General features: G+C 40.3%; 2 protein-coding genes across 5 annotated transcripts in view; one reads left to right on the top strand and one right to left on the bottom strand.

Moving 5' to 3' along the window:
* The window catches only part of RARS2 (arginyl-tRNA synthetase 2, mitochondrial), a 29917-nt gene extending 10957 nt beyond the window's left edge, over nt 1-18960 (bottom strand). For 2 of the 3 annotated variants that reach the window (XM_068184007.1, XM_068184006.1), the window contains exons 1-12: nt 18825-18960; nt 18142-18215; nt 17411-17516; nt 14531-14614; nt 13044-13141; nt 11886-11941; nt 10259-10342; nt 6745-6821; nt 5093-5248; nt 3503-3609; nt 2796-2891; nt 878-938 (exon numbers count right to left, since the gene is read on the bottom strand). In XM_068184007.1, the coding sequence (XP_068040108.1) occupies nt 878-938; nt 2796-2891; nt 3503-3609; nt 5093-5248; nt 6745-6821; nt 10259-10342; nt 11886-11941; nt 13044-13141; nt 14531-14614; nt 17411-17516; nt 18142-18215; nt 18825-18863 (1038 nt within the window). In that variant the 5' untranslated portion in view covers nt 18864-18960. The remainder of the gene's footprint in view (nt 1-877; nt 939-2795; nt 2892-3502; nt 3610-5092; nt 5249-6744; nt 6822-10258; nt 10343-11885; nt 11942-13043; nt 13142-14530; nt 14615-17410; nt 17517-18141; nt 18216-18824) is intronic. The other variant, XM_068184008.1, reaches the window with a different exon arrangement.
* Nucleotides 18961-19133: 173 nt separating this feature from the next.
* ORC3 (origin recognition complex subunit 3) overlaps nt 19134-26739 on the top strand; it is a 35080-nt gene continuing 27474 nt past the window's right edge. For both annotated transcript variants that reach the window (XM_068184025.1, XM_068184026.1), the window contains exons 1-3: nt 19134-19245; nt 21668-21722; nt 23442-23539. In XM_068184025.1, the coding sequence (XP_068040126.1) occupies nt 19222-19245; nt 21668-21722; nt 23442-23539 (177 nt within the window). In that variant the 5' untranslated portion in view covers nt 19134-19221. The remainder of the gene's footprint in view (nt 19246-21667; nt 21723-23441; nt 23540-26739) is intronic.

Genomic DNA, 26739 nt, shown 5'->3' on the forward strand with positions numbered 1-26739 from the left:
GAGATCAAAAAACAGTTTCAGACATGTAAGGAGACAGTCCTGCTATTCATATCCATTATTGATGCTGCCAGAATTGTGAAAAAACAGAATAACAAAACCAATAAATATAAAAAGATTCCCTATCTACAACTGTTTCATTCAGATTGATTAAGTAGTATGCGCAATTTCTACATAATGAAACTAAGTCATTGTTCAAAGCCATAAAAATGTACATTTCAGATAAGATACCAGGACTTCAGAGTAGACTTAGATTCATGTTAGACCATTAATTTCTAAATTAACATTTAAAAACCCTTTATAATAGTAACAGCTTTTTCTGATTTGTTTAATCATTACAACATCTATAAAGAAAATAAAATGTCAAATCAAGTAAGATCTCCTTTCAAACTAATTGCAATGAGTGGAGAATAACTCCAGAGCTAATTTTCGTAAAATCATACAGAGGGTGGAAGGCACCTTAGATCATCTTGTTCAACCCCCCTGCTTCCCCCCTGTGGGAAAGGCCATCTTCCACTGTACCACCTTGCTCAGAGCACCATCCAACCTGGCCTTGAACACTTCCAGGGATGAGGCATCCACAGCTTCTCTGGGCAACCTGTTCCAGTGCCTCAGCACCCTCAGAGTGACAAATCTTTTCCTAGTATCTAATCTAAACCTACTTTCTTTCAGTTTAAAGGTATTTTTCAACCATTCTGGGGGTCATGCACTGAAACAGAACAAAGAAACACTGCCACACAGAGGCACAGCTGCTGGGCAGTAAGGGCATCCATTTCACTGCCAAAAGTACTATGTGTCAAAGTCATATTGCAAGCCAGAGGCCCCTGGGTTACTAGAGAGAGTCAGCACCAAAGTGTGTGCTGAATCTAGAATTACTTACCACATAAATCATGGTATCCCAGCTGTGCTTATTCATTCTGTCTATAGCAGCTGCAAGATCTCTGAAAGAGATAATGAGAAACTATTTGGACTTTCAAACATACCTCACTACTTGCCTCTTAGAAAAATAACCTGCTTTTTATGGAGGGGAGAGGACTTCCTGAAGAGAAGGATCCATGTATACCTTACACAAAAAAAAAAGACATGTATACTTTTGCTGATGACACATCTGAAATGTTTTTTTAAACCACTACCTAAGAAAGTTGCTGAGGAAACTGTTCTTTGGTGCAGAGTAAGTCCAGTGTCTGTCTGTCTGCTGGGACCGGAGAGAAACAATCCTTTCCTGGAAAACTAACCTATGTTCAGCCTTAGCTTAAATGGCATAAAGCTCATCTATACACACAGAGGCACACAGGACTGTCACAGGAGAACCATCAGCCTCGTATTCCAATCTGAAAAAAGCATTTGCAATTGCACAAGACTTGTTATGGAATCCTGAGGGGAGATAAGAAAAGAGAAGGAGAAGATAACAGGGATGGGCGGCTTGTAAGTTAATTGCTGGTTATATGTTTGTGTAGTTCTGTCCTGCACCTCATCAGCACAGTCTGTCCTGTCTCCCCATGAAACTCCATTTCAAACTCTCCTGGGGTGAGGGGGATCTCTCCTCTGTGTGCACATGTGTTTGGAGTCTCAGCAGCTGCAGCTGAGGACTACAGCTCCTGTAGGCTGTGCATCTGTGGGGTCAGAGACTGAGGGGACTGGACATAAGTGAAATGAAATTATAACAGCTGGAGCCTGACCAGGCATCACAAGGTGTCTCAGCCAACAGCTGGAGTGAGGGCACACATATCCTCCTATGACTGGCAGCAAATATCAAGCTGAAAAGCCAAGCAAGTAGGCAAAGTATCCTGGGAAGTCTCCAGATGTGCCTGCAGAGATGGGCACCCAGAGGAGTCTGTACTGTTGGCATCAGAGGGTCCAGGCCAACTGCTGGAGAGACCACAGCGACCTCCAGCTATTGGAGGGATTCATAGTGCACGTACAATACATATGTATATTGATTAAATTATTCAATAATACACATATCACACACATAATGCAAGTATATCCATCACAATATATATCATGTACACATACATATCTATATACATACATCTATTTCTTCACAGGAATAGATACTCATCGTAATCATCCAGAGGGGATCAAAATGCCATCTGTGCTGAGTGGTTTTGGGCCTGTGTGTGGGCCTGTTGAGATCAGGTGCTCATGCTTACTCCTGGCTGACCCGTGGCATCTTTGTCTCCATTTGGCTACAGGATTCAGCAGCTCCCTAATGTACAGGATTGACTGCAGCTCTAATACCCTTGCTTTGAAAAGCTGTACAGAGTTTACCCTGAGGGCTAGACACTAGATTTATTTACATTCCTGGCACAAAGAAACTGTTAGGGCTTCCATATTAAAATACCCAAGAGGAATTTTAGGATACTGATGAGATGGCTGAAAAACAGCAATGAAATTGATGTTACAGTGCTGGTGGTCCACTGGGTCAATGAAGACAAGGCTGAACAAGCCATTTTTTCCTGTGTCACACCATCAATAAACATTTTAAGCAAAGGCCTTTTTAAAACCTTTATTATTTGGCAACTACTTATTAGATCCAGAGATTACAGCTTTGTTTTCAAAGCTAGTAACTGGAGGAAGTATTATGATTTATGCAAAGAGGAGATTTAAACATTACTTACAGAGAGTTAAAGTATTTAAAAGCCATTTTCATCCCATCATAGTCACATTGCTAGTTTCACTTACAACTATCCTAGAAATAAAAATCTTCAAAATCCATGCCATCCGTTATCAATGTGCTCATGTTGAAAAGTTCCCTGGCAAAATGACTGGCAATGAGCACAGATGGGCTTACTTGCCTTGTTATATAAAGAGATGTCCCATCACTGCGCATGACGGTGGAAACTGTTGAGAGGTCTTTTTTCTCCGAGAGATCCACAATTCCTGTCCCTTTTCTGTAAGGTGAGGAAAAGTACTGATGTCACTGCAGGCTATTACATGGGTAAGTTCAGGTAAGACTGAGGTCAGTGCCAAAACCAAGGCCTCTTGCCACAAGCCCCCTTCCCTCTAGACAGTCTCATACTTTTTCTTTGAATGACCACCTCCTTTAAATCTTTTTGAAGATTGTTCCTGTAAGTTTGCTGTCACCACTGCTGATGCCAGGGAGCAGCCTACCCACATTCTGGTGCATTCCATGATTACAGCTTCCATCCCAGTTCAGCCAGGCACCTCTTTCATCAAGGCAAGAATCTCATCTAATTCTGCTCATTAAGTGGCACACAGAGCTACCAAACTAATCAACAGCCTAAAACACCATTAGGAGTTGAACGCTGTCATTGTACCCAATTTGTCAAGGCCAGGTTTCTGTGCTAGTCACAGAAAAGGAAAATGTAAATTTTAGCTGTGACTGCACAAATCCTGATGGTCTTCTACTAGAACAGCTACCAAAACCACATAAAGAAAACTCTTCCCCTCAGATCATGTACAAACCTCACTCATCTTAAGTTGTCTGAAGTGCAACTGAGATGTTAAATAAAGTGCATCAACAGATTGAATGAGTTCATACATTGTTTTCTGAAGGAGTCCTTTATCTTCCAACATCTTCAGAACTTCCTGGGCCTTCTCTTGGTAAAATGACTCTCCAGAATATTCATCAAAGTGCACTCCTAGACGCTGAAAAGTTACAAGAATATCAAAGACGGGTAATATTGTTAAGATCAAGGCTAACCATTTTTCTTCAAATTAAGTCATATGATAGGTCACAGATCAGATGCAGTGCAAAGATTAATGTCATTCCAGGAAGTGTCACTTCATTGTTAAAAGGAAAGGATGCTTGGATTTTGATTTAATTGATTTCTGCATTAAAATGAATCTCTCCCTGGGTGAATATGGTGTTCAATGTAACATTCATGAGAAACCAGTAAAATTCATGAGCAACTCATAAGAATTGCTGGTTAGAGCAATTCACACAATTCTGAGGCAAGTCGCTTATTTGCTGTGCTGGAGGTGAGACCAGCAAGCTGCAGAGGAGCTACCTAGACATGAAACCAACCCTGTTTTAAAAGGATGCTAAAAGGAATTTTAAAAAGTAAAAGCTGCTCACAAACATTGCTGAGCATACAGAAATTAAGGCTGAGGGTACATTCAGAAGAGACAAGATGACCTTAGCTGTCAAACCTGGCCAGTTCATCATTCAATAGTTTTTAGTTTAAATGAAACTGGGACAGAAAGATCTAGCTGTACCAACCATCATGTGATCAATGATGGCTGCCTTTCAAGATGCAGCTGCATAAACAGCCCAGTACCTAATTACCTTCAGAGGTCAGCTTTCCACAAGAATTATCAAGTGTCTCACTTAGGAGATCTTAACTTAAGAGTACTTTCTTGGCTCCAGTGACATGTTGCAGGGAAGAAGTTAAAGCACAGCCAGGTTATCTGCATTATAAACTGTTTCAAAATTTTTAAGGTTAATTTTTAGGTCAGTAGCACAAACATGTCCCATGAAACAGTGGACACTGGCTCCACTCATGAGATCACAGTGTGCAACAGACAGCTGTGTATTAGCTCAACTCCACCTGCAGGGAACTCCTGCTGCTGTAATGTCTCACACCCAATTTAATATGCAACATTACAACATCAGATCAGAAATGTGAAAACAGAGTCATCTTCTAATAAAATTTATTACATGGAAACTTTTAAATTCGGTGGGTTGTTGCTAACTTCAAAGATAAATTAAAACCAAGCAATATTTATTCAACATGGATTTGCCTTGCTGCTTAGCACCACACTGAGCTTCAGGACTTCTGAGTAGGGAGAATTAGTCTAAAGGCCAGTTGCCTGGACACTATTAAATAGAACGTATCTAGCACATAAGCGACTGTAGTGACAGCTTGCTTGGATGAGAAATCAACTACTGTGCTTTTTCCAAGCAGAATGAAGCTTAGCCTGGCATACTGAGAAAGAGCTTCCCCACAACATTCTAAAGTTTATGGGAAAGGCAATGAACTGGTAACATTAGAGCAATATGTGATCCCAAGTGAGTCCACTGCTCGGCAGTCTCCTACATGAAAAGGTGCCATGCACTGTCAATTATGTTGATGAAGCAATAGAGAAACAGATCATTTGACCACAGAAAAGACGTTTGGATGATTTGTACCTTATAAATCCGGATGTATTCCTCAATACTGAGGTCTCTCAATTGTTTCCAAATTGACAATGTCTGCTCATCATGTTCCTCCAGTTTTCTGAAGAAATCCTTAGCCAGCTTTTTTGTGTTTTCATCTTCTGCTGCCTTGTTAATCTTCACATACACCTAAAATTTGACACTGAAAATGTTGAAGTGGTATAATCGTCTCCTCCAATAAAAACAACTCTACAAGAACAATACAAATACATTTAAAGTTGACATTTTTAACATCAAAATTTTGAAAGACTTGTTAAAGCAACACATTCTCCATTTCCAGAAATAATCAATAGCCCGAAGTCCAACATGAAAATGTGCAGCTTATCTTGAAAGAAGACTAATGCCCTAATTTTCCCTACTGCTGTCACTATCATCTTCTTCATAACCTTGAAACAACTGCAGCAGCAAAATATGGAAGAACCAATTTATGCACGTAAGGGAACCTATAAAGGACTTAAACCACAGACACCTCTTCAGAGGACCACAAAACCAACATTTATGGCAACTGCACTGCCTAAAATTGAGATAGCAGTTGAAGCAGCAAAATCTTTGATAGACTCAGTATTTTACAAACTTCTATTCATAGGAAAGACTGGTTTCACACACCAGCAGAAAAAGCATCACTGTGAAACACATCTCAGTTTTTGATACAGCCAGGAATACAGCTGAACAAACACTTGAAAATTGGGAATAACTGAGAAACCAATTTGGTCTCAACTACTGTTTTAGAATCTTTTGCATTTTTACTGAATACTGTTGTCTACACTTAAAGGCAATTTTTTAAGGTCATAAAGCCTACATGCTACTGCAATAGCAGTACCCTGAAGCTTTAGTGCAAAATTCAAGCATAAAACTTTAAATTCTAAGAGTAGAGTGAAATCATAAATAAAAACTAAGTAATACACAGTGATGGACAACCCCAAAAATATGACTGCTTGTTTTCTCTTTAAATCAGTCCTACAGCTCTAAAACACCTCAGTGCTGAGACTCTAATGATTTAAATCTGCAGGGCTCAAGGATGAGGGAACAAGCAAACAAAGTTTACCTGCATCTAAGAAGCTGGCAAGCTCAGAAGGATCTACCCTGCCATATAAACAATCTGACTGACATGCATTCAGCTGCTGAGTACCCAAGTATTCAAACACAGTTTGTTCCTTTGCCACGAGATCTTTGCAGATCCACGAGACAGATCTGCAGAGAACAGTTATCCTGTGGCACACTGCCTGAACACCAGCATTAGCCACAGCTCCCATATCCAGCCCCAAGGAGGAAGCACAGCTCAGCTCTGTGGTAAGAAAACACCCGAGAGTGCCACACAAGAAACCTGACTGACTAAGCCCCATTAACATGTAAGATCTTTTAGAGGATGAGAGCTTGAACATTAGCTATCCAGGGATATTGCCCCCCTCTCCTCATGGTTACTGGGTCTGTGCAGGTCAGCAGATAAATCTCTTACGTGTATTGTATCTATATCACAGACAAAGACCACTTACCAAAAAATCAACAAAAAACAAATACTAACTCAGATGTATCAGGTATCAGGCGTATTTGAATGCAGCAAGCCAACAAACCATAACCTGTTTAATCCCGGAAAGACAAATCTAGTTGGTCTTAACTGAACTTACCTCAGAAAGGTGTTGCAAAGGACTAGATTTTAGTTTTTCTTTGTTGCCAAAGGATTGGAAACCAACACCCAATAAGCCTTAAACGACAATTACATATAAAGTTAGACAACAGACCAGAGTATATTGATAGGTTATTTTTGTAAGTCTAGTCTTAACACTAACATTTTAAAAGAATATAATGGTGTATGCTCCAAAAAGAAAATCAAAAGCATAACCCATTATTCCACTGCATAATTTCACCCCCCCACTAGAAACATAATAGCTAGAAAACAGTAAGAAATACTATGTTGATTTCGCAATTCCTCATGAAAGGAATTTGTGTTTCTAGACTTGCATAAAAAATTATCTTTTACACAGCAACAAGATGTAAATGAGAAGCCACACAGTGGAAACTGTCCAGCAACAGAACATGCTCAAAAGTCCTTGTTTTGCTTCCTCCCTTATTAGAATTATCATTTTAAGGACAATAAGAACTAGGATACAACATAGAATTCCTCATACCACTCATGCAATGCTTTCAAGGGAAATTTTTCCTGCCTGCTTAGAATATGCAGCTTTTTTGAGCATCCAATTCAGCTTCAATACTTTCCAAAAGCCTTCTAAAAGGGAAAGAAATCCAAATCCCAATCTTTTTGTCTAAATGAAAAGACCCCATTAACTCCTTCAGTAATGCACCAATATTGATCCATCAGCCTCATAGACTATCTGAGACTGACTTTAAGGCCATCTTATTCCTCTGAGCTGACAAGGACCAGGACTGATGTAGGAATAGGCATGCAGGTATCCCTTTGGTAAACTCTCCGCAACTAAACAGCACTGCCTCAAGAACTTCCCTCTTAGAAACACTGAGTACAGAAGTATAGAGTAAGTAAGAAGGCATGGCAGACTTGAACAGGTTAGGTTTTAGGAAATAAAATTAGTATTGTATTAGTAATCCTATTGAAAGGAAGTTCAGTTACGGACAGCTTATTCTATGAGCAATCAGAGGTGGGTTTCCTAATGATCTCTGACATATTAGTGTACCTAAACATTCCACTATTCAGTGCTGACTTCATGCTGCAATCTCCAGCACAACCGTCAGTCTTTATTCAACCCAAACACATCCCTCCACACATTTTCTGTCTTTCCCGTATTATCCCCAGACCTTGTTACACTCACCAGTTAATAGCAAGATGCAGCCCATGTTGGAACTGATTCTGACTTAGAGGTGCTGACTGGTTAGCCAGCAGGTTAAACACAGAAGTTAACTTTCTCTCCCAGAGGTCAACACATTGTATTTCTACCCTTACCCAGCTGCCAACTGTCTTAATACCAAAAGAAATTCATTCTCATGGAAATATTTTGCTTTGTCAGATCTGGCTAAAGTTGTCCAATGGGTTCAAATTTATTAGGAGCAGAGTGACAGGAAGACAGATGGACAGATAGTGTGACTGCATACGCTTTGTCACCTTAAGAAACCTGCCCCAAAACTGCCTAAAGGCTGAGGGCCTCTTTGCCATGTTTCAGGAAAATATGTTTTCAATTCTTACATTTTAAAGCCTCTGACAATAGCAGCTGTAAAACCAGCTGACAGATCATTAATTACAGCACTGCTTCTGAGAAAGGACCATTACAGTAATATTGCTATGCTATAATTCTGTGAAGCATGACCATTATTTGTTATAATGCTGCCATATATTTGAGCTGAGCCAGTCCAAATAAAGAGGGGAGTACCTACTTTGAAAAAAATAGTTGGAACTACTAGGTCAAAAGCATGATTCCAGGAGTTGTGCACTGCACAAATGGCACAGGTGTAAATAACAGGTATTGTGATGGCTTCAGGAACCTTTATATTTAAATACATAAAATTCTTGATATCCAGACTTCAGAGTGCTACTTAGTATCTTCAAAGGCAGACTGAATGAGGTCAGCTGAGAAGCCTTTTATCCACACAGCATTTCACTGCTTAACTGCCATTGCCACGTTCATTATACAACAGCGTAGTGATAAAATTATGTCTAAGTGGCAAACGTGAATGAAATATGCAAGGATGAAATTTACTCAATTTTTGGTGAACTCATTCTGTATTCAGTTCTTATGAAACAAATCATAAGTGAAACAAATCTCTGCTATAAGCTACGGCTTCATGGTATAAGCTACAGAAACATGATCAGGAAAGACAACCTGCAGGGGATATAACTTAATAAAGGAAAGAATGTTTTATTACCGCTCTCAGAGTCCTGAGAATGTTATACTGCACTGTCTAAAATCCAGGAACTTAGTCTACAAGGAAAACAGGTAGAACTGAATGTATTTTAGTTATCTACACTTACAGATCTGAATATAAAAATGGAGTGAAAGTAGGGTATTGACTTTAAATTTTTAACCCAATTCTGTTCATAAAATTGATTCTTTGATGTGCCCAAAACCAGCAGTACCATTGAAACTGGAGGTGGCAGCATAACAGCTGGAATAAGCAAAAGTGACCACTTGACAGACATTGTACTTTGTGTTTGCCATTTAAACATAAATAAATAGACAGTTTCCAGAGCCTACTGCAAAAGAAGTGGGGATTTTTATAGTTTTCAGAGGTGTACCAGCTTTCAAGAATGAGGAAGTAGGCATGATTCCCTTTTTTTTAAATGCCTAAAAATATGCTAAAACCAGCTTTTTGGGGGAAATTAGAAAAGGAGAAGAGAATATAGATAATTTTAAAATGCAAGATTAACAACAGAAGTCAGCAAAGTTGTCAATGCTATGGATGGGTCAGTTGCCGTAACAGAGGGATAGCTATAGATCCAGCAATGGGGCACAAATGATCTCTGGTGTGGCAATAAATACCAAGCCATGCATCCTCAGGCTGCACTTGAGAGGACTTTTCAGTCCCCACTGATCTGATGATTTCAGAAGAGATGGGGGTGCCTATGTGTGTGCATACTGGACTGACAGTCTTACAGTCCCTATTCACTTGCACATTCTACATCTACCCACATCTCTTCTGCTACACTTGAAGGGGAAACTGAATATTTTGGGGAAAATGTAGAGTTATCTCTGAAGATATCTCTCTGGGCCCTGGGTTTTGTCACATTAGACAAAATCAGACATTTTGTCTAATGTGACAAAATTAGGTTGTTGTGGAAATTAATTACGCTCTATGAATAATGAGAAAAGGAACAACAATAAAAAAAATTAAAAGAACCCCAAAATCAAGCAACCAAAAAACCAAAATCCAAACCCAAACCAAAACATATAACCCCCAAACTACACATTTAGTCAGAGAGGAGCTACTGAGGGACAGCTGGATTAAAATGGTCCTTTTCAGCATCAGTACAGGTCATACTGCTGACGGATCAGTCTGGATTGTTTTGCTTAGATTTTTTAAGGAAATGAACTATACATTACCCCCATGGAAATAAGGTATCATTCCTTATGAGCATAGAGTGAGCCCAATGGGCCTACAAAAACTGACACTGGAAACCCAGACCATACTATACAGTAGAAAAGGGCACAGCAGAAAAAAAATATTGAAACATACCAAACTGCATGCCCCAGTCACCAAGGTAATTTATTCTTACTACTTCATGTCCCAGCGCAACTTTGAGATTTGCTATAAAATTCCCTGGTAATGAAACAAAAATGATATTATTCAGTTGTAGGTAGTCTCTCATCCCCTATGGAACAGATTTCTGGTTTTGTATCACCTGTATTCAAAATGAAGAGGAAAAGCAATCAGATGGAATACTTCACAGGATTTGCTAAAACCTGACAACTGAAAGCAACATTAATAGTAAAAAGCAAGTTCCTTTCTGAGCAGGAAAAGAAAAGCTGTGCATCTCAACAGTGCCACAAAGTGTCTCACAAAAGCGATAGAAACATACAGAGGTGGATGTACATGCACATATTGCCAAGTATGAGACCACAAAAACCTTTTAGAGTAATCTTGTATTCTCATAAATAAGTGGCATTATACATAATTCTATCACAGTCAGGCACACTCATACCAGGTTAGACAAGCACTCAAAATTCACAAACTGCTGTTGTGATGCTAAAAAGAGAACATCAAGTCCTGAATCTCTGTGGACTGTTGGAGCAGTTCTGAGCTCTGCACTTAACAGACTATGCTCCAAATTTGTCAAATTATGTAAGGACATATAAATAAGTTCCAGATGCTCTTACAACAAAAACCCTTCATCTCTCCCCTGAGCTTAGTTATAACCTTAGAATTACAAAGAAGAAATATCGACATCCCTTCCTCTATTTTCCTGTGCTTCAAGGGTACCTTTTAATTACAGTACTGTTGTAAAGGATGCAGAAAGCTCTCTCTTCTTGTATTGTTATAACACCACATTATAGCTTGCAATCACTTCCATTCCATTCTCCGTAGTTAATTAATTGTCTTACTCTGGGACAAACATTGCTCTACAGAACTACTTCTGAAAGTGGATTTTTTTAATGTAACAAAGGATCCAGAAATGAAACATTAAAAAGCCCAAAATACATAATTTCACTCAACTATCTGTCATGGAAGAAGCAATTACTTTACATAATTAATAACTATACATGATGAATTAAGTATCATTAAAACCTGATACATTATTGAATACACAGATTTCGTAGGATCTTCTGCTACAACCTACTAGTTTTTATAGTGAGATTAGGAAATGAGGGACAAATACAGTTTTCCAAATACCATTAGAGCACTGCACAAGGAATTTATTAATTATTCTACTAGATATTACAGCAACTGTCTCAGTAATACTGGCATAAAGTAATTAGCATATAAAAGCAAGCTTTTTGCAGGACAGCCACCAAGACAAAGACCTGAACTGCTCTGCAGTCCAGTACAAATAGAGAATTTAAAATTCAAAGCACTCTTATAACACCTCAATGAAAACTGCCTTGGGTGTCTTTGAAGACCAATTTTAAGCTACTTCATTTAATATCCACAGTCGTAAAACTATATTATGTGTGACTTAATAAATCTACCAGCAACACACCACGTTCTTTTCTTCCCTGCATAAAGAGCAGAAAGGTTTTAATTAGCAAGTGGAGCCTGACAGGGCCACTCACACCCAAGGAGGGAGATGTCAGCAGTGCTCCCCTGTCCAGTGAGGCAGGCAGGCAAAGCAGCCCTCCCAGGAGGCAGTGAAATGCACACTCACCTACTATGGTGGAACGCAGATGTCCTACGTGAAACTTTTTGGCAATATTAGGGGAGCTGGAACAGATTTTAACAGATAACGTTCGTTCAGTGGACAAAACTGCCAGATCACCAAGTTAAAAGAATCCAACTCCTGCATCTAGAAGAGCTGGAATAAATGCCCCGTTTTCAATTTTCCCATAAGATTCCCTGATTAGCTTCTGTCCTAAACAGCAAGTCTTGCTATCCAACCAGCTTTCCCTCCAGTATCAGTTAAGAGACAGTGTTGTGGTTAAACCACCCCACAAACCAATCCAACAACAACAACAAAATCTAACCAAAGCCCACTTGTACTGGTGACAAAGAACCAAAAATATCTTCTCAATTTTACAAGTTTTAGACATATGGATCATTCTTCTCACGTATTTTTCAGAGATAAACCAGAATGAGAGATCTTGTGTACAAGGATCAGTAACCAAAATGCCATCTTGCCAGCAAGGCCCACCCCCACAAAGAAAAAACAAAAACCAACTCTTTACAGAATTGTTTGCTCAGATAACAAAACAAAGTTCAGCTATGAAAATTCAACCTTCAAATTAAAGCCAAGTTCTTACTTTCCATGACTATAGAAGCCTGCAGAAGGAATATTACTCAACAAAATATTTATACATAAAAAATCGGAGCCAATTTTCATTCCATGAGTAGGTGACAATCAACAAAATTGCACTGGACAAAAATTTTGGGGGCAGCAATTTAACAAGATTTAGCCAGCCAAATGCCTGCCTGCTTTAACAAGTCAGGGAAGAAGGTATTAAGGTGCAAAAAGAAATTCCTTAGTGCCTGGAAATTCAGATTTTGCTTCTTCATAACAAAATAAAAAGAAGCTGTCTTAAAAACTGAATGCTATTATGTATTAAATGAGAATATTCTTCATGGAGGGCTGTGTAAAGCATGAACTCTTCAAATACCAAAAACACATTCTGGGAAAAAGCCTCAAATCCCTGAATATAATTTATATTCTACTTGGTGAATATATCAGAGTATCAAATACAGCTAAATATAATACTGGTAAATATGGTTTAACATCACAGGCATCACACTTCACAGCAATGAATATCAACAGAAAGTATCAATCAGCAGGCAAGGCCCTTGTCTCAAAGGACCCCTCAGATTTGCTTACCTGAACTCAATCACTGCCTTTTGTCTGGGAACTGTAGAGAAAAGTTCACTTTTTACTCCATACTCTGAGCCATCTTTCCACACCTGCTGCAGCACAGTCTAAAGCAAAATTAAAAAGAAAAAAAACAAAACAAAAAAACACCCAAAAGAAAACAAAAATTCACACAAAAGAGTTCCATCAACAGAAAGTATTGCCAGGAAAACTGTTCACCAGCCACAAAGGAGACCGATCCCACACCCTGTATTCACATTAGTAATTAGACAGCTGGTTTGCCAAGCAAACAAGGTCTCATACACAAAAATGCCACTAACCTTAGAAAGCTGTATCTGATGAAATAAAAAATTTAAGAGACATTGTAGGCAAAGTTTTGGTGAAAATTAAGACTGACTTTTGTGAAAACCTTCTACTCTTTTAGTGCCAAAGAAAGCCAACTCTTCCATCCTAATGTGTCCAAACAACTCTTCTTTCTCTCTCTCCCCTGCAAGTCTGTAAGGCCCGTATGAATGATCTGTACTAAACTATGTCTGCTTTGAAAGTCTGGAGACTGTGTAAAATACCTTAAAATATTCCTCAAAACCATTTGTGTGAGTTTTGTCAGTAATGTGCTCATAGCACCAAGTCATCCCTACATAAACTGAAATGTGTAAGGTCACACAGGCCAATGCACTACAGACCTAATCTGTGAAGCTGTATGAACTGGACAAGCTTCCTGAAGATAACAGAAGCCTTTAACAAAGTAAAATAAAGAGGAAATCTCACTTCATTCAGTGGAATTTTTTCTCATTTTTCTCACTCAAAAACTCACTTTAAAGTTTTTCTGCAATAGCTATTTTTTTAAAGAAACAGCATCTGATAAAAGCCTTTAATTCTGTTATTATCATGACACCTAAGAAGGCAAGCTAAACACATACACAAAATTGACTTATAGACCTATTCTCTAATAGACATTGGCTTCGTTACAAGTTATATGTATACTTCAGTAAGGATATTGAGGAATACATCATCCCTTTGGGATTTTTTCCCCCTTGGTTTTTTTTTTTTTCTTTTAGCAAAGCATATAATGAAAGATCTATCAAATATTTCTATGTCAGGTAAAACCAAGAGTATTTACAAGAACAAAACTTGTACACTGTAAAAACTCAAAGTAGATGTAAATAAACCAAGAGTATTTACAAGAACAAAACTTGTACACTGTAAAAACTCAAAGTAGATGTAAATAAGCCTGCATTTTAAAGCACAGAGAGAGAGGAAAAAGAAGAGTTATTAGTGAATGCAGTAGGACGAATTGTTCCCTCACAAGAGGAAATTTTCTTGAGCCTTGTTTCAAATTCTAAGCCTACATAAATTAGCAACAGGGATCCTCAGGAAAAACTTGGGAAAGACAATTTTACATAGAAAACACCTTCCTAAGACAACAGTAGGTATTCTATAGTTTTATACTGAGAACAAATATTTTTACCTTAAAGCACTTGAAAGACACAACTCACCTTTGCTAATAATTCCCTGTTTATTGTAAAATTCACTGTTCCTGGACCAGCGCTGATTGCACTCACTACTGAATCACATTTTAGCTAAGAGAATAAAACAAAGCATACTTTAAATGAAAACAGGTGAACTGGAAAACTGTCATTCAACCCACTGTGAATATTAATTGAATCCACTGTAGACATTATGATTGCTTCAAACAAATAACATTTTAAGGGATCATTTCATCAATGCTCTTAGAAAAGGGACAATTTTATTATTTCCCATTCATGCTTAATAAGCTCTGAATACAAGTCAGCTTGAAATGCCACACATATGTTCCACTTCAGACCCTGCCTGTTCACAGGCTGTGTTTTCTCTTGATTGGGAACAGTGGTTGAACTCCTTGCACAGACAAAAGCTGAAATAAATGTGACAACTTACACAGTAGCTGCCAGCACTTAACGAAAAAAAAAAGAGTTCAGTGACAACATTGTGGTACCCTGTGTCACAAAATAAAGATATTAAAGGTCAATTTATTAGAAATTTTATTTACAATTTCCATTAGGCACAGGTCTTGAAAATTCTAAACCCATAAGTCGTATTTGGTGAACCAACACCTAATGTCAACAGAAATTTGGGTCTTCACAGGCCAAGAGCTTTGGATCTCAACCTGTCAGGCTTGAGAGTCTCTTATTAAACTAGCTGTCTTTCACAGTCAAGAAGTTGTCTAAAAAAAGGAAGAAGAGGGATGGAAACCATATAAAAATATGACACAATCACCTTCTCACTCAGTCAGCATCTATGAGAGAGGCAAGCTACACTCCTACTGAAGCTCATCACCATGAGGAGGAAATTGACCCCCCATGCTAGGTCTCCAGCTTAGACAGTGTCCTGTCCAGGAGAAATCATAGCTAGCTTTGAAATTCTTTTATTTTCACAAGCTCTGCCAACAACAAATTCCAGTGCTAACTCCCAAGCTACGTGAAAAAAACATTTACTGTGTTGACACTGAATTTTCCACCTTACTGTTTTACAAATGGGCCTTTCTACTTATGGGGCAGAGAAAAAACAGAAACACTGGACTTTCTCCGCAACATTTGTTCTGATAAATGCTTTCTACATAATCTGTCATTTGTTATGTCAGTAGTTTTTAATAAGAGTGCTCATTTGTCCTCTCCACAGCTTTAACCACCTCTTCTCCAAGTGTCCTGTGGTCCTTTAGTAACCAGATGTCCCTGTGCCCAAGTCTTGGACTAGGATGCCACAGCGCAGTCCAGAAGCACTAAAAAACCCAACACAATGTCTCCTCCACAAAGAGGTAATACTACAAAAATGAAACAGGAATCAGCCAGCCAAATGAAATCAAAAGCCCAGAGAAACAAGACCCTTCTGACTTTCTAAAAGACAATGTTCAGTACTTCAGAGCACATTGCTTCATCTATTTGTCTCATGGCCCTACTATTTAGGCTATTTTAGTCAACTGGAAAAACTTCCATCTCTTTTTGCCTAACCTAAATACCTGTATTTCAAATATTCAGGCCCATTTCCTCAGAAGTGACTAAGAGCATTCTGTTGAACCTTGAGGCACTGCATCAACTGTTTATCATGACAAAATCCAGTAACTGCCTGCATTTTTCTGTCTCTCTGCTAGTTTCTGATACATGGTTATATTTTGCCAGTTTATACACTGCTTACCTTCTTTGGAGATGACATGACCAGTCTACACAAGTTAAACTAAATGCATCTCATTTATTCACCACCCAACAAAAAACTCCTTAGAGATGATGGATTTTTAGTTTCCTTTGTCTAGCTGGCATAGTCTATTTAGTTTAGGGGATTATATTGATGGTCTGTTCTTTACTGTTAAAATTGCTCCTCCATGTAAAGCTGTAGGGCTAAATGTTTCAGGATTATTTACTGAGTCACAAACAATAAAGAAGGGAGGAAACCTGCAGCTTCCCAAACCCTGGGAATAGCAGCTGTTTTTAAAATGACACAGAAGAAAAAAAACCAACTTGTTACTGTGATGATACAGTCATTGAAACAAATTGAGAAGGAGGCTGTCAAATCCTTGGAGGCTTTCAACACCTCACTGGATTTCAAAAGTCCTCAGCAACTTCATCCAAAACACCCGCCCTGGGGAGGATAATGGAACAGATAACTTCCTGAGGTCCTTTCCAACCTGAATTATTTCATGTTTCTAGACCATCTTTCAGTTGTTTCAGAACTTTCTGGTTGTATATCTGTGCCTCATCACTTCCTTCTTCCACCTGAGCCAGAATATTTATCTTGCCAGAACAGGTTCAAGACATGGATAACTTCAACACCTCAGCAGTGAAGAATGGCATGAGAAATAGTTTAGCTCATCAGTAGTATCACAACTGGCTTTATTTGTCCTTTTTTCAGTATTAACACCCCAGCTACTGCCATTTCCCAAACTAGCACACCTGAAAAAACTGCTGCTCCAACAAAACTCAATTTCAAGCAGATAAGGATTTGAAAGCTAGGCCTGTTTATCCCACAGGCCAACTTTAACCACTGGCTGTCCAGAGCTGGGTTTTGCACTCTTTGGTTTTCCAAGCTACCACACTTTCAATTTCTTCCTCAAGTGCTGGACAGCAGCACAGACCACGGCACACCCTGTAGATATGCACCTAACTTCACCAGCACTGTTTACATCAAGCTGTTTAAAAACAATAATTTCACAAGAACCTTAAGCAAAGCTGCTTCTCCAATCTCTGTGAAGATGCTGTGTACAATTACAGTAAGTACAGCCATCAAACTACTCTGACCCAAACAGATGCTTGCAGAAAGAATACTTTTTTACCTTATTATGCCCCTTACACCTCTAGTCTGAAAGTTCATTATTACATATATATGTGATGAATTCATTAGCATACCCTTTCAGCAAGCTGCTGAGCTTGAAGATGCAGGTCTTGTGCTAAGCAATCACTAGAACTGTTTTCTATTACAGAAGCAATGGAGAGCTGGAAATCAGCAACATGCCTGAAAAAAAACCAAAAACACCAACATATGAAAAGCAGGGAAAAAAAAACCTGCTGAAATGCTGGGGAGATTTGGCAGATTCAAGCTGACTGCATATGACAAGTGTAATTGCTCAGCATAATCCAGCCAAAAGTAACTGAAGAGTCACTATATTTAGAAAGCTGGACTAGTAGCCCAAATATCATTTTTACTCTAATACAATCAGAAAGTAGATATGGTGAGAACACCATCTCAGAATAAACAGAAAACATGCTCATGAATAAAATTTACTTGCTAACATTACTGCAACTCTTGAGCAGGACACTGAAAAAAAAAACCCATCTAACTTCACATTGGCTCTAAGCAGTTCCACATTCAGATCACCAGTGTTGAAGCATTTGCCATTCATCCACTGCAAATAATTTGTAGAGGCTTGTAAGCAATTATATTTACTTTGAGCTTTCTGGAAAAAAAAAATACAAGCATTTAATTCAACTGAACTATCTAATAATTTCATTGGTATAAAGAGTTTGGGGATTTTGTCTGCATTTTTGCCCCTAAAGTCTTGTTAAGCTTTTGCAATAATAGGCATGACATAAAATAATAAAACACGACCAATATTGTAAGGTAAAATGTAAACAACTACCGTTTTTTGGAGACAGGAACTGCAGATATGGACTTTATTAAATTCTCTGGTGGTAGATCCAAAACTTTTGAAAGCTGAATGGGAAATAAAGAAAAGATTAACTTAAGCAAAAAGACATCCGAGGAAAAATATTGCTCCCCGTGTAAATACCCACGGGGATGCACCTTTTATATCTGAAATCTAACTTCAGCCCAGGTTAAAAAAAAAAAAAAAAAAAAGCAAAAATCTTCTTAACTATTACGAACACTACAATAAAATACAAACTTAAGAGATGTTAAAGGAGCCTTAGAAAAAAGGCAAGGCGAAACACCACAGAAAGTTGATGCTCTTCCTCCCGAAGAATCCCATCAAACCCTTTATGGACTGAAGTAGCCACGGAACGACAGAATGGTGTGGATTAGGAGGGACCTTAAGGATCATCCCGTTCCAACCCCCTTCGACAGCAGGCCAGGCTGCCCAGAGGCCCATCCTCCCAGGCCGGGAACACGCCCCGGGACGGCCGCGATCCGCCTCTCGCCCAGCCCACCCCAATGCCCGCGGGAGCCCCAGGCGCGCCCAGCCCGCGGGTCGCGCCCACCGTGAGCCGCCCGGGCAGGGGGGATCCGCTGTGAGGGCACGCAGGGGACACCTGGCTCAGGGGGCACTCCCGCTCCGCGCCAGCCCTGGGAAGGAGCGGTGCGTACCCGGGAAGCGATGCTCCTCCGCAAGGAACCTGCTGCCATGGCCGCACCGCCCGGCGGAAGCTCCGCGGCCGACCCTTATCCCCCCCGCCCCGCTCCTTTCCGCCCGCCCAGGGGCGGGCTGGGCCGTACCATTCTCAGGCTACAGGGGGAGGAGGCCATTGGTTGCGCTGGGGGTGGAGGAATCGCGCGGCGCAGCGCAGAGGGGGCTGTACCACTGCTCGGGGAAAGGGCGGGGGGGCAGCGGCGCGGGGACGCGCAGGGGGGTGGGCGGTGCGTCGGGAGCGCGCGTGCGCGGGAGCTCCCTCCTCCTCCTCCTCCTCCTCCTCCTCCTCCTCCTCCTCCTCCTCCTCCTCCTCCTCCTCCTCCTCCTCTCCGGCAGCGGCGGGCGCGGGGCGACATGAGCACGTGCTCCGTATCCAAGGTGAGGAGCGGGAGAGAGCGGGGGGGCTCCCCAGGGAGCAGCGCGGTCTGTGTGGGAGCTGGACCCGCGGCGTCCTGCGCCTGCTCCTCTTCCCGCCTCCTCCGGCCGCTGCCCTTCCCGCATTCCTGGTGCTCAGGCTCCCGGTTGCCCTGTTCCGCTGCCCGCCCATTCCCAAAGCCTTTCTGGCTCTTCATCCGTGCCCGGCCTCGCTTTGCCCAAGGCGCTGTTTGTCCTCACCGCAGTCCCAGAGAATCCAGGAGTATCCTGGGTTGGAAGGGGCCCACACGGAGCACCGAGTCTAACCCTTATCCCTGCAGTCCTGGAGTCACACCGTGAGCGGTGAGTGACCCCGCAGTGTCGCCTGCCGCTGCCTTCCTGGCACAACGAAGCCCGTTCCTGCTTGGAGTAAATCTCACCCAGAACGGAGCCTGGGGTGTTGTGGCTCTAGGTTTTGTCACTTCCAGGTGAAGCCTGGTGGCGCTGCTTGCTGCCGCCACTCATTGCTTCACCCAGCGACCCACCTCCCCCCTGCACCAAAACTAATTCAGCGAAGAAATAGAACTAAAAGTGCATTCCCCACCGCATAAAGTTAAATATCTGTTATTGCCTTGATATTTCTGAATTGAAAGCTTTTATGTGGGGTGTGTTCAGAGCGGGCAGTAGGGATAGTGATTTCATCAGAGCGTCAATGAATAGCGAGACTTGAAATGTTGGATTGAAACACTTCACTTATTTCATCTCTTGCTTGATCATGCAGTGAACAACAGCAGTGGTTCACAGCGTGTGTTTTATCAGCACAGGAAAACTCCTGCCTCTCATTGTTTTTCACTGAGTTGTGATATGCAGCTGCATCCTTTGGTGGGGAAGGCACTGGGCAGGCGATTACTTCCAGAAGTGAAGTGCTTCCAAACAAACTTGAGAGTTATTCTGAAACAGCTGGATTTCACTTTTGTCAGTGGCTGTTGCCTGATAGTTTGGCAGTGAATCATGTCCCTTCACCTTGCCTCCCACATCTTATATGTAATACTTCTTTGCAGTTTTATATTCTAGCCTTATTCTCTTTTATTCTCAGCCCTATTTAGTGGTGTGGAAAAGCCAGTGCTTGCAAAGCATTCAGCAGTATTTGTGTTTGGTTTGATTAAGCATCCATTCTTCTTTTGTGTATAGGATTTATACTTCCTGTGGCCAGTTCCATTTGTGCATGCAGCAGCACAAATAAATCTGTAGGACACCTTTTTGTAGTGAAATTGTTCCAGAGTGTTTAGCACTTGTAGAATAACCACTACTTTTGGCCAGCTGTTTTTAAATGGTCCTTAATATAGGTGGTAAAATGGAATGTGTCTGAAGGCATCTCCAGTTCGTGAGGCTGTTTTTCAGAGAGGGTCAGTATAAATGTTGATGTTTTACTGCGATTTCTTATTTGTGTAAGAAAGGAAATAACATGTCTGAAGTCACTCAACAGACTGGTGACTGTGATCAAAATTGAACGTACCTCTGGTGTTTGATTTTCACTGCATCATTTTTACTCTAGTGGCTGAACTATCCTAGGTTGAGTTCAGCAGTCCTTGTGTAAGCATCTCCATTGAGAAATACGGGATTGAATCAGTCTGTTTTATCTCCAGCACTTAGGTATTTCTTTCCCCCTTGCTGCAGCACACGAACCTCACATGAGAGTTGGGCAGTGCAATAACTCTTCAAATGAGATGAGCTTCTGTAGAGAGGATGGGGGAAGAAATTTCAGATTTTCTTGAAGAAAATGAAAAAAAATCTTCAATAACTGAAAGCTTAATACTTGTGTGATGAAATAGGTCTAACTGGGAGATGACTTCTCTCTACAGGAACTCCTTGGAACAGAGGGTTTTATATGAACCTTTTCCCAGCCATTTGTCATTCTGCTTCTAACCACCTACTTTTTTTTTTTTAAGTTGGGATGCAGTTCACTGTGGCTTGGGCATGTCATTTCCTTTATAAGTGACTTAATAATGTTCATTGCATTATTCTGGATTGTGTTTTCATTCATCTCAGCCTCTTGCCTTTTGTTTTGTATTTAACTGAAACTGTACTGAGAAAACCATACTGATGTGTCACCAGGGAATAATTTCCTTTTAATTCTCAACCTGCTGGAGGTTTTGAGACATTTGAAGAATCTGCTGCTGGCCCAGTTGGTGGTTGAATTGCAAACCGTAGTGGAAAGATGAAACAGTCTCTAACAAGTGTGCTGGGTTATTGCTTCCACTAATGTTCCAGCTTGAAACATAAATACAAAGGGGCAATATGTAACTTGATATTCTTAGGAATCTGGCAATTCAGTGCAAATTATTGGTTTAATGGAGCACTGAAATAAAAGAACAATAAAGTGGCCTCTGGAGCCAGTCAGATTGATGCTTGTATTGAAGTCTGGGGTTTTTTTGCTGTTCTCTAGGGCTGCTTTGTTTTTAAACCAAGTACCAAGAAGAGAAGATTGTCTGATAAAACAGGTTAGTACATTCTCATTTATGTTTCTGTTTTTGAGAAGGGTTAATCCTAAAAGGTTCATCATATCTGATTGAGTTCATGAGTTCTGTCATAGCTGTGTGAGGTTTTTTCTTACTGCTTGATTGCTGAAAACTCATTTCTTCAGAGCAATGCAAGCAAATTATTGGCTAGAGTAAATGCTGGGTTTTCTTCATCTCCAGCAATCAAGATTGTAGAGTCATCTTTTTCTTTGCATTTTTTTTTTTAATAAGAGAACTCCTCACCATGCTACCATAAGTTTTTTGCTAACAGACAAACAATTCACCTGAAGGTTTAAATGAGCCATTTTTAAGCTGTGGGAGTCAGAAATTATATCCCATCCATAAATCCCACATACTGGGTATTTTGCCTGAGTTTCTTCTGGAAAGGAAGGAAGAAAAGCAATTTGTGACTTCTGTCCACTAGTATTTGTTGTGGACAGCTAATATTTGCTATACATTTTCTTTAGATGTGTATGCACGGCTGTTTTCATTTGAGGAGTGACTCTTCTTGGAACCAGAAATAATGTATCTTAAATAATTGATATTTGAGACTCAGTTGGGAAACTTACTGTTTTTATTCCCAGGTTAAACTACTTTTATCATCAGAGCTGTCAAAAGGTTTGACAATTTATAGAAAAAGATGGAGAGGAAGGTAATGAGGCCAGATTTTTGTCATTGCAACAACCAAGGCCTGTGCACTTAGACCACACTGAAATTTTACCCCTTACTGGATATTATGTTTTTGTTTTTGTGAGATTAGACATGCTTGAATAAACTACTAAACATATTGTTCTAGTTAGCAAATGCTTTGTGGCGGAAAAATAATTTTGACTGGACTAGCCCTAAAAGAGAGAGGCGGAGGTGAGCTGGTTTGGCTTTTCACAGCAGTTGGTTCGAGTGGTGCTCTAAAACATGTACTTGGATGTGCATCTGTCCAGTCTGGAAGCCCAGTCCTGTTCAATGGGAAGTTTTAGTTGTGGAACTCCTCTGCATCAGTAGTTGATAATACTGTTACACCCCACAAAAGGCCTTTTGAGGACATTTGCACCTATGGTTTGAGTTTTGGTAGTGAAAAAAAGGATATTTTGTCCCCGTATGTTACCAGATAATGTGGTGGCCAGATTTTCTTCAACTAAAAGTCTAAGATCTGTGTAATCAGAGTTGGTTTTGTATTCCAAGTGATTTTTCTTAGGGATACATATGAGGTGATAGGGGAGACAATGGTAAATGGAGGTGGAGGGATGCCTCTCATTTGGCATTTACAGATCTGTTTTGGGTGGGTTTAGTGCTTTAGGAGATTATGCTCATGAGCTGGCTCTTTTCTAGAGATACAGCCGCTGCAGGTGCTCCATTGAATGGCAGCAGCCAAGTGGACCCACAAAGCTTTCTGAAACAAGAGCAAGATGATGATGATGTTTGTTTTACTTCAGTAATAAAGGCTGTTTGCTCTGATTTAGTCTTCAGCTTATCTAGGACTCGAGATAGAAGCCTCTTCTTCACCTTTTGCCTGCACACTTGGGTAATAGATTCTGCTTGTTCCCTTGCTTTTTCTACCAAATACCAGCAATTAATTAATTGCTTAAGAGAAGAGTCATCTCCCTGAAATATATATGTACAGATGGGTCCTCTTTTTATTCTCAGGGAAAAAAGGTTTTTATTTTTATAAGCTTATTTGTGCTTTCCTTTGCTTTCTATTTCCAGCTCATGATTTCAGATGCACAAGCAATGATTCAGAGGATACTGAGTTACGCTTCATCACCTGTCAGTCTTTATGGAAGGAGATCAAATCTGAAACAGAGGTGAGTCTTGTGCTTCACACTAAAGTGGTGTTTTGCATTTGTAACAATGCTGCTTGCTTTTTTGTTTCTGGGGGTCTTTTTGACATGCTTAAAGAGTATATGGCAGTTAGTTAAAGCAATGGGAGGGCCAGAAATATTGACTGTCTAGAATATAAAGTAGTAATAATAAATGCATCAAGTACACTTTTGCTGCTTTAAGCTGCTGCTTCTAAACTTGTCTTCCTACTAATTGTCTTTTTTATTAACTCCTGGCATATTGCTGTTTTAGTTCAGTTAATGCTTGCCAGCCTATGAGGATTTTAGGCTGGTCTTGACCTCAGCGTCTCAGCATTCATACACAGGAGCCCAGGATTCACAGTGGATTTATGTGAACACGGCTGCATGGATGTCAAATATGGAATGACACCACTGCAAATACGGCCTATTGAATTAGTATGGATGGTGTGAATGGGGTCAGAGTTAATTTCATACTGAACTGTGGCCTCCTGACATGTTTTCTGTTACATGGCATGCTGTTGTTGTGTCCCTATAGCCAGCTGGCTTGCATTATAGTATGAATAATTGTGGCACCAGCTCTCTGGCCACAGAGAGCAGCACACAACTTTCCCAGGCATTGTCCTGGGGAAGGCTGTGAGAAGAACAGAGAGAGGAATGATAAACAATTCTTATCTTCACTTGCTGCACCTGCTGTTGTGGAATGTGTTATGGAGATTTGTTTACCAAAGGGTGGTTTCTTAATTGGCCAGTGGTGATGGTGTTTGGATTCAAGGACCAGTTGGGTCCACTTGTTCATGACTGTCTGTAAGGGTGATGGGTTTCTTAATAAGTATATAATAATAAAGTGATTGATCAGCCTTCTGAGAATCATGGAGTCAATGCTAATTATTACCCAGCTAGGGAAGCCATGTTACGACAAATAATTGCTTCCATACAGCAGAGATTTCCTCCCCTCCTCTATTCAGTGTCATGGATTCTGGGCAAGTGTTACATATTCCTCTGCTTGCTCTTGGGCTCTACAGACATTAGGAGAATTTTTTTTCCCAAAGTTTGTTTTGTGATGTGCAGTAGAAGCCAGATGGATGTAGCCTAAAATCTGGACCCTTGGGCTAAGCTCATAAATTCTTCTAGTTTTGTTCCTACCCTTGTTTTCTTTGAGGCTGTTAAGAGTTTTCCAGATACTTTCTTCTGGTCTTAGTCCTCCTGATGGAAGACAATTCCTTCTATACTGACATGTTGATATGAACATTTCTTTTAGAGTTTGACTGCCCAAGGGCAGATCACCTGCAGTTATTTCTGCTGCTACACAGAGAATTTTCTTCATACTTCTTCTAGTGTATCTGTGATATCTTTCCTACTGAGTTTTGAATCATCATCCTTTTATTTCACTGTTTGCCATGTTGACAAACATGGAGCTGATGGTTGTTCTTACATGTAAATTAATGTGACAGTTTAGGTTGGAAGGGGCCGTAAAAAATCTCTAGTCTGAACTCCTCAAAGTAGCATCATCTGTGAGGTCAGACTAGGTAGGTGAAGGCTTTAGCTAGTCAGGATTTCACTTCTTAGGTGTTTTCAAACCCTACTGTAGCAAACCTGATCCATGGCAGAGTATGTGGGAAGCCTGTGGCTTGCTGGTTTGGGCTTTTATTCTAGGGATTCTGGCAGTGTCCTAAGGGAGCCTACCAGGACATTCTCCAAAGGTTTTGCCAGGGCAATGCTGCCTGGTAACTTGTTGGCAGGCCTTGTGCTAGCACTGGTGTTTTCGTGGTTCTCTGCCTGAGGTGTTCAGAAGAGAATTTACCCTCCAAGGCACTTTGTTGTAGAGCACTCTTGGCCTTTGTATGTCCATCATAAACTGTGCTGTGGTTGTGGCAGCACTATCTGTCATCTGGTTATGACATCCTTTCATGCTTCTCTAACTGAAAAGCTGACCAGAAGTGTGGCAGGGACTGCCCTTTGTTTTTGGAAGGTGAATTTTGTACTTTTTTTTTGTTTCAGTATTGCAGTGTATCCCAGTTTTGACCCCTGCTGTCAGAAGTGGCCTTGCAGATGGTCTTATGATAAATGTCATCAAGATCTTACAGAAACATTCTTCTGCTATGAGGCAAGAATTGGTTCAACTAGGATCTGGGCTAGCAACAAAAAAGCAAAGTGCAGGGCTAAAATACAGTAATTTGTGCTCTAATATGAAGATAATGGTTTTCAGACCACATAACAAATAGTCATGACAAAACCTGGTGTCATGGCAGTAACTGAACTTCCAGTTCCCGTGACTTTTCCAGAGCGAGAATACCACGTAGGTGGCTTAGTCACTTGAGATGCAGAGCAGCGTGGTGAACTTTCTGGAACATTATTAAAACAATGCCAGTAACAAAGTTGTTTTGACAAGAAAAGACTGATGTATTTTAAGAAAGCTAGGTAAATGTGTAATGCTATGGCAGAATGAATTCCATTGTCACGAGTGCACAGCGGAAGAAATAATATGTACCGTAATCATGCAGAGTAAGAATTCGGGTTCTTGTTAGGTCAGCTTAGCAAAAATAGTAGTGATCACAGGAAGTTCAGGGTTTGATGGAATCTGAAACAGAAGCTCAGAGGATTCTTAAAGGATCCGTGGCAATACAGGAGTTGTTACAATTGTGTTATAATGCTCATGGTGTAAATTCTTTCAAAAATGTCACGTTACAATTTGTTCTGAATTGCTTAGGATTTATCAGGTGGGAGTTCAGAGCTGCACAATCAGCATCAGAAAGGGCAGAAGAATATTCCTCAGTAGGTGGAGGATGAAAAGACTAAAATTACTTGCTGTACAGTTTTATCAGTAGTTTAGGAGACCAACAGAAGCTCTTCTGTATTATGGAAATGGAGTTCAGGCTCTTGAGCAGGCATCATGTGCAATCTCCTGGAGATGTGACTGTCATTCTTTGATAGTGGCCTCTTCAATGCTGCTAGAGACACTTTGCCCAAAATCAAGTTCACAGCTGTGTGTGTCACTTTTTGTTGCTAATAAATCTTGATGATGATTTCCTTTGGAACAAGGGTTTAATCTTATTTCTAAATTGTGTGGTTCAGAGTATTTATTGATATCCTGGACTTCAGAGTACAGGAGGGTTTTTTGTCCGTTCTAGCATAAGGCATATCTTGGTTTAGGGACAGATTTTCAAAGTTACACAGATTAAAAAAAAAAGGAACACAAAATGCTA

The sequence above is a fragment of the Anomalospiza imberbis genome, chromosome 3 (genome assembly GCF_031753505.1).
Source record: "Anomalospiza imberbis isolate Cuckoo-Finch-1a 21T00152 chromosome 3, ASM3175350v1, whole genome shotgun sequence".
Lineage (NCBI taxonomy): Eukaryota > Metazoa > Chordata > Aves > Passeriformes > Viduidae > Anomalospiza > Anomalospiza imberbis.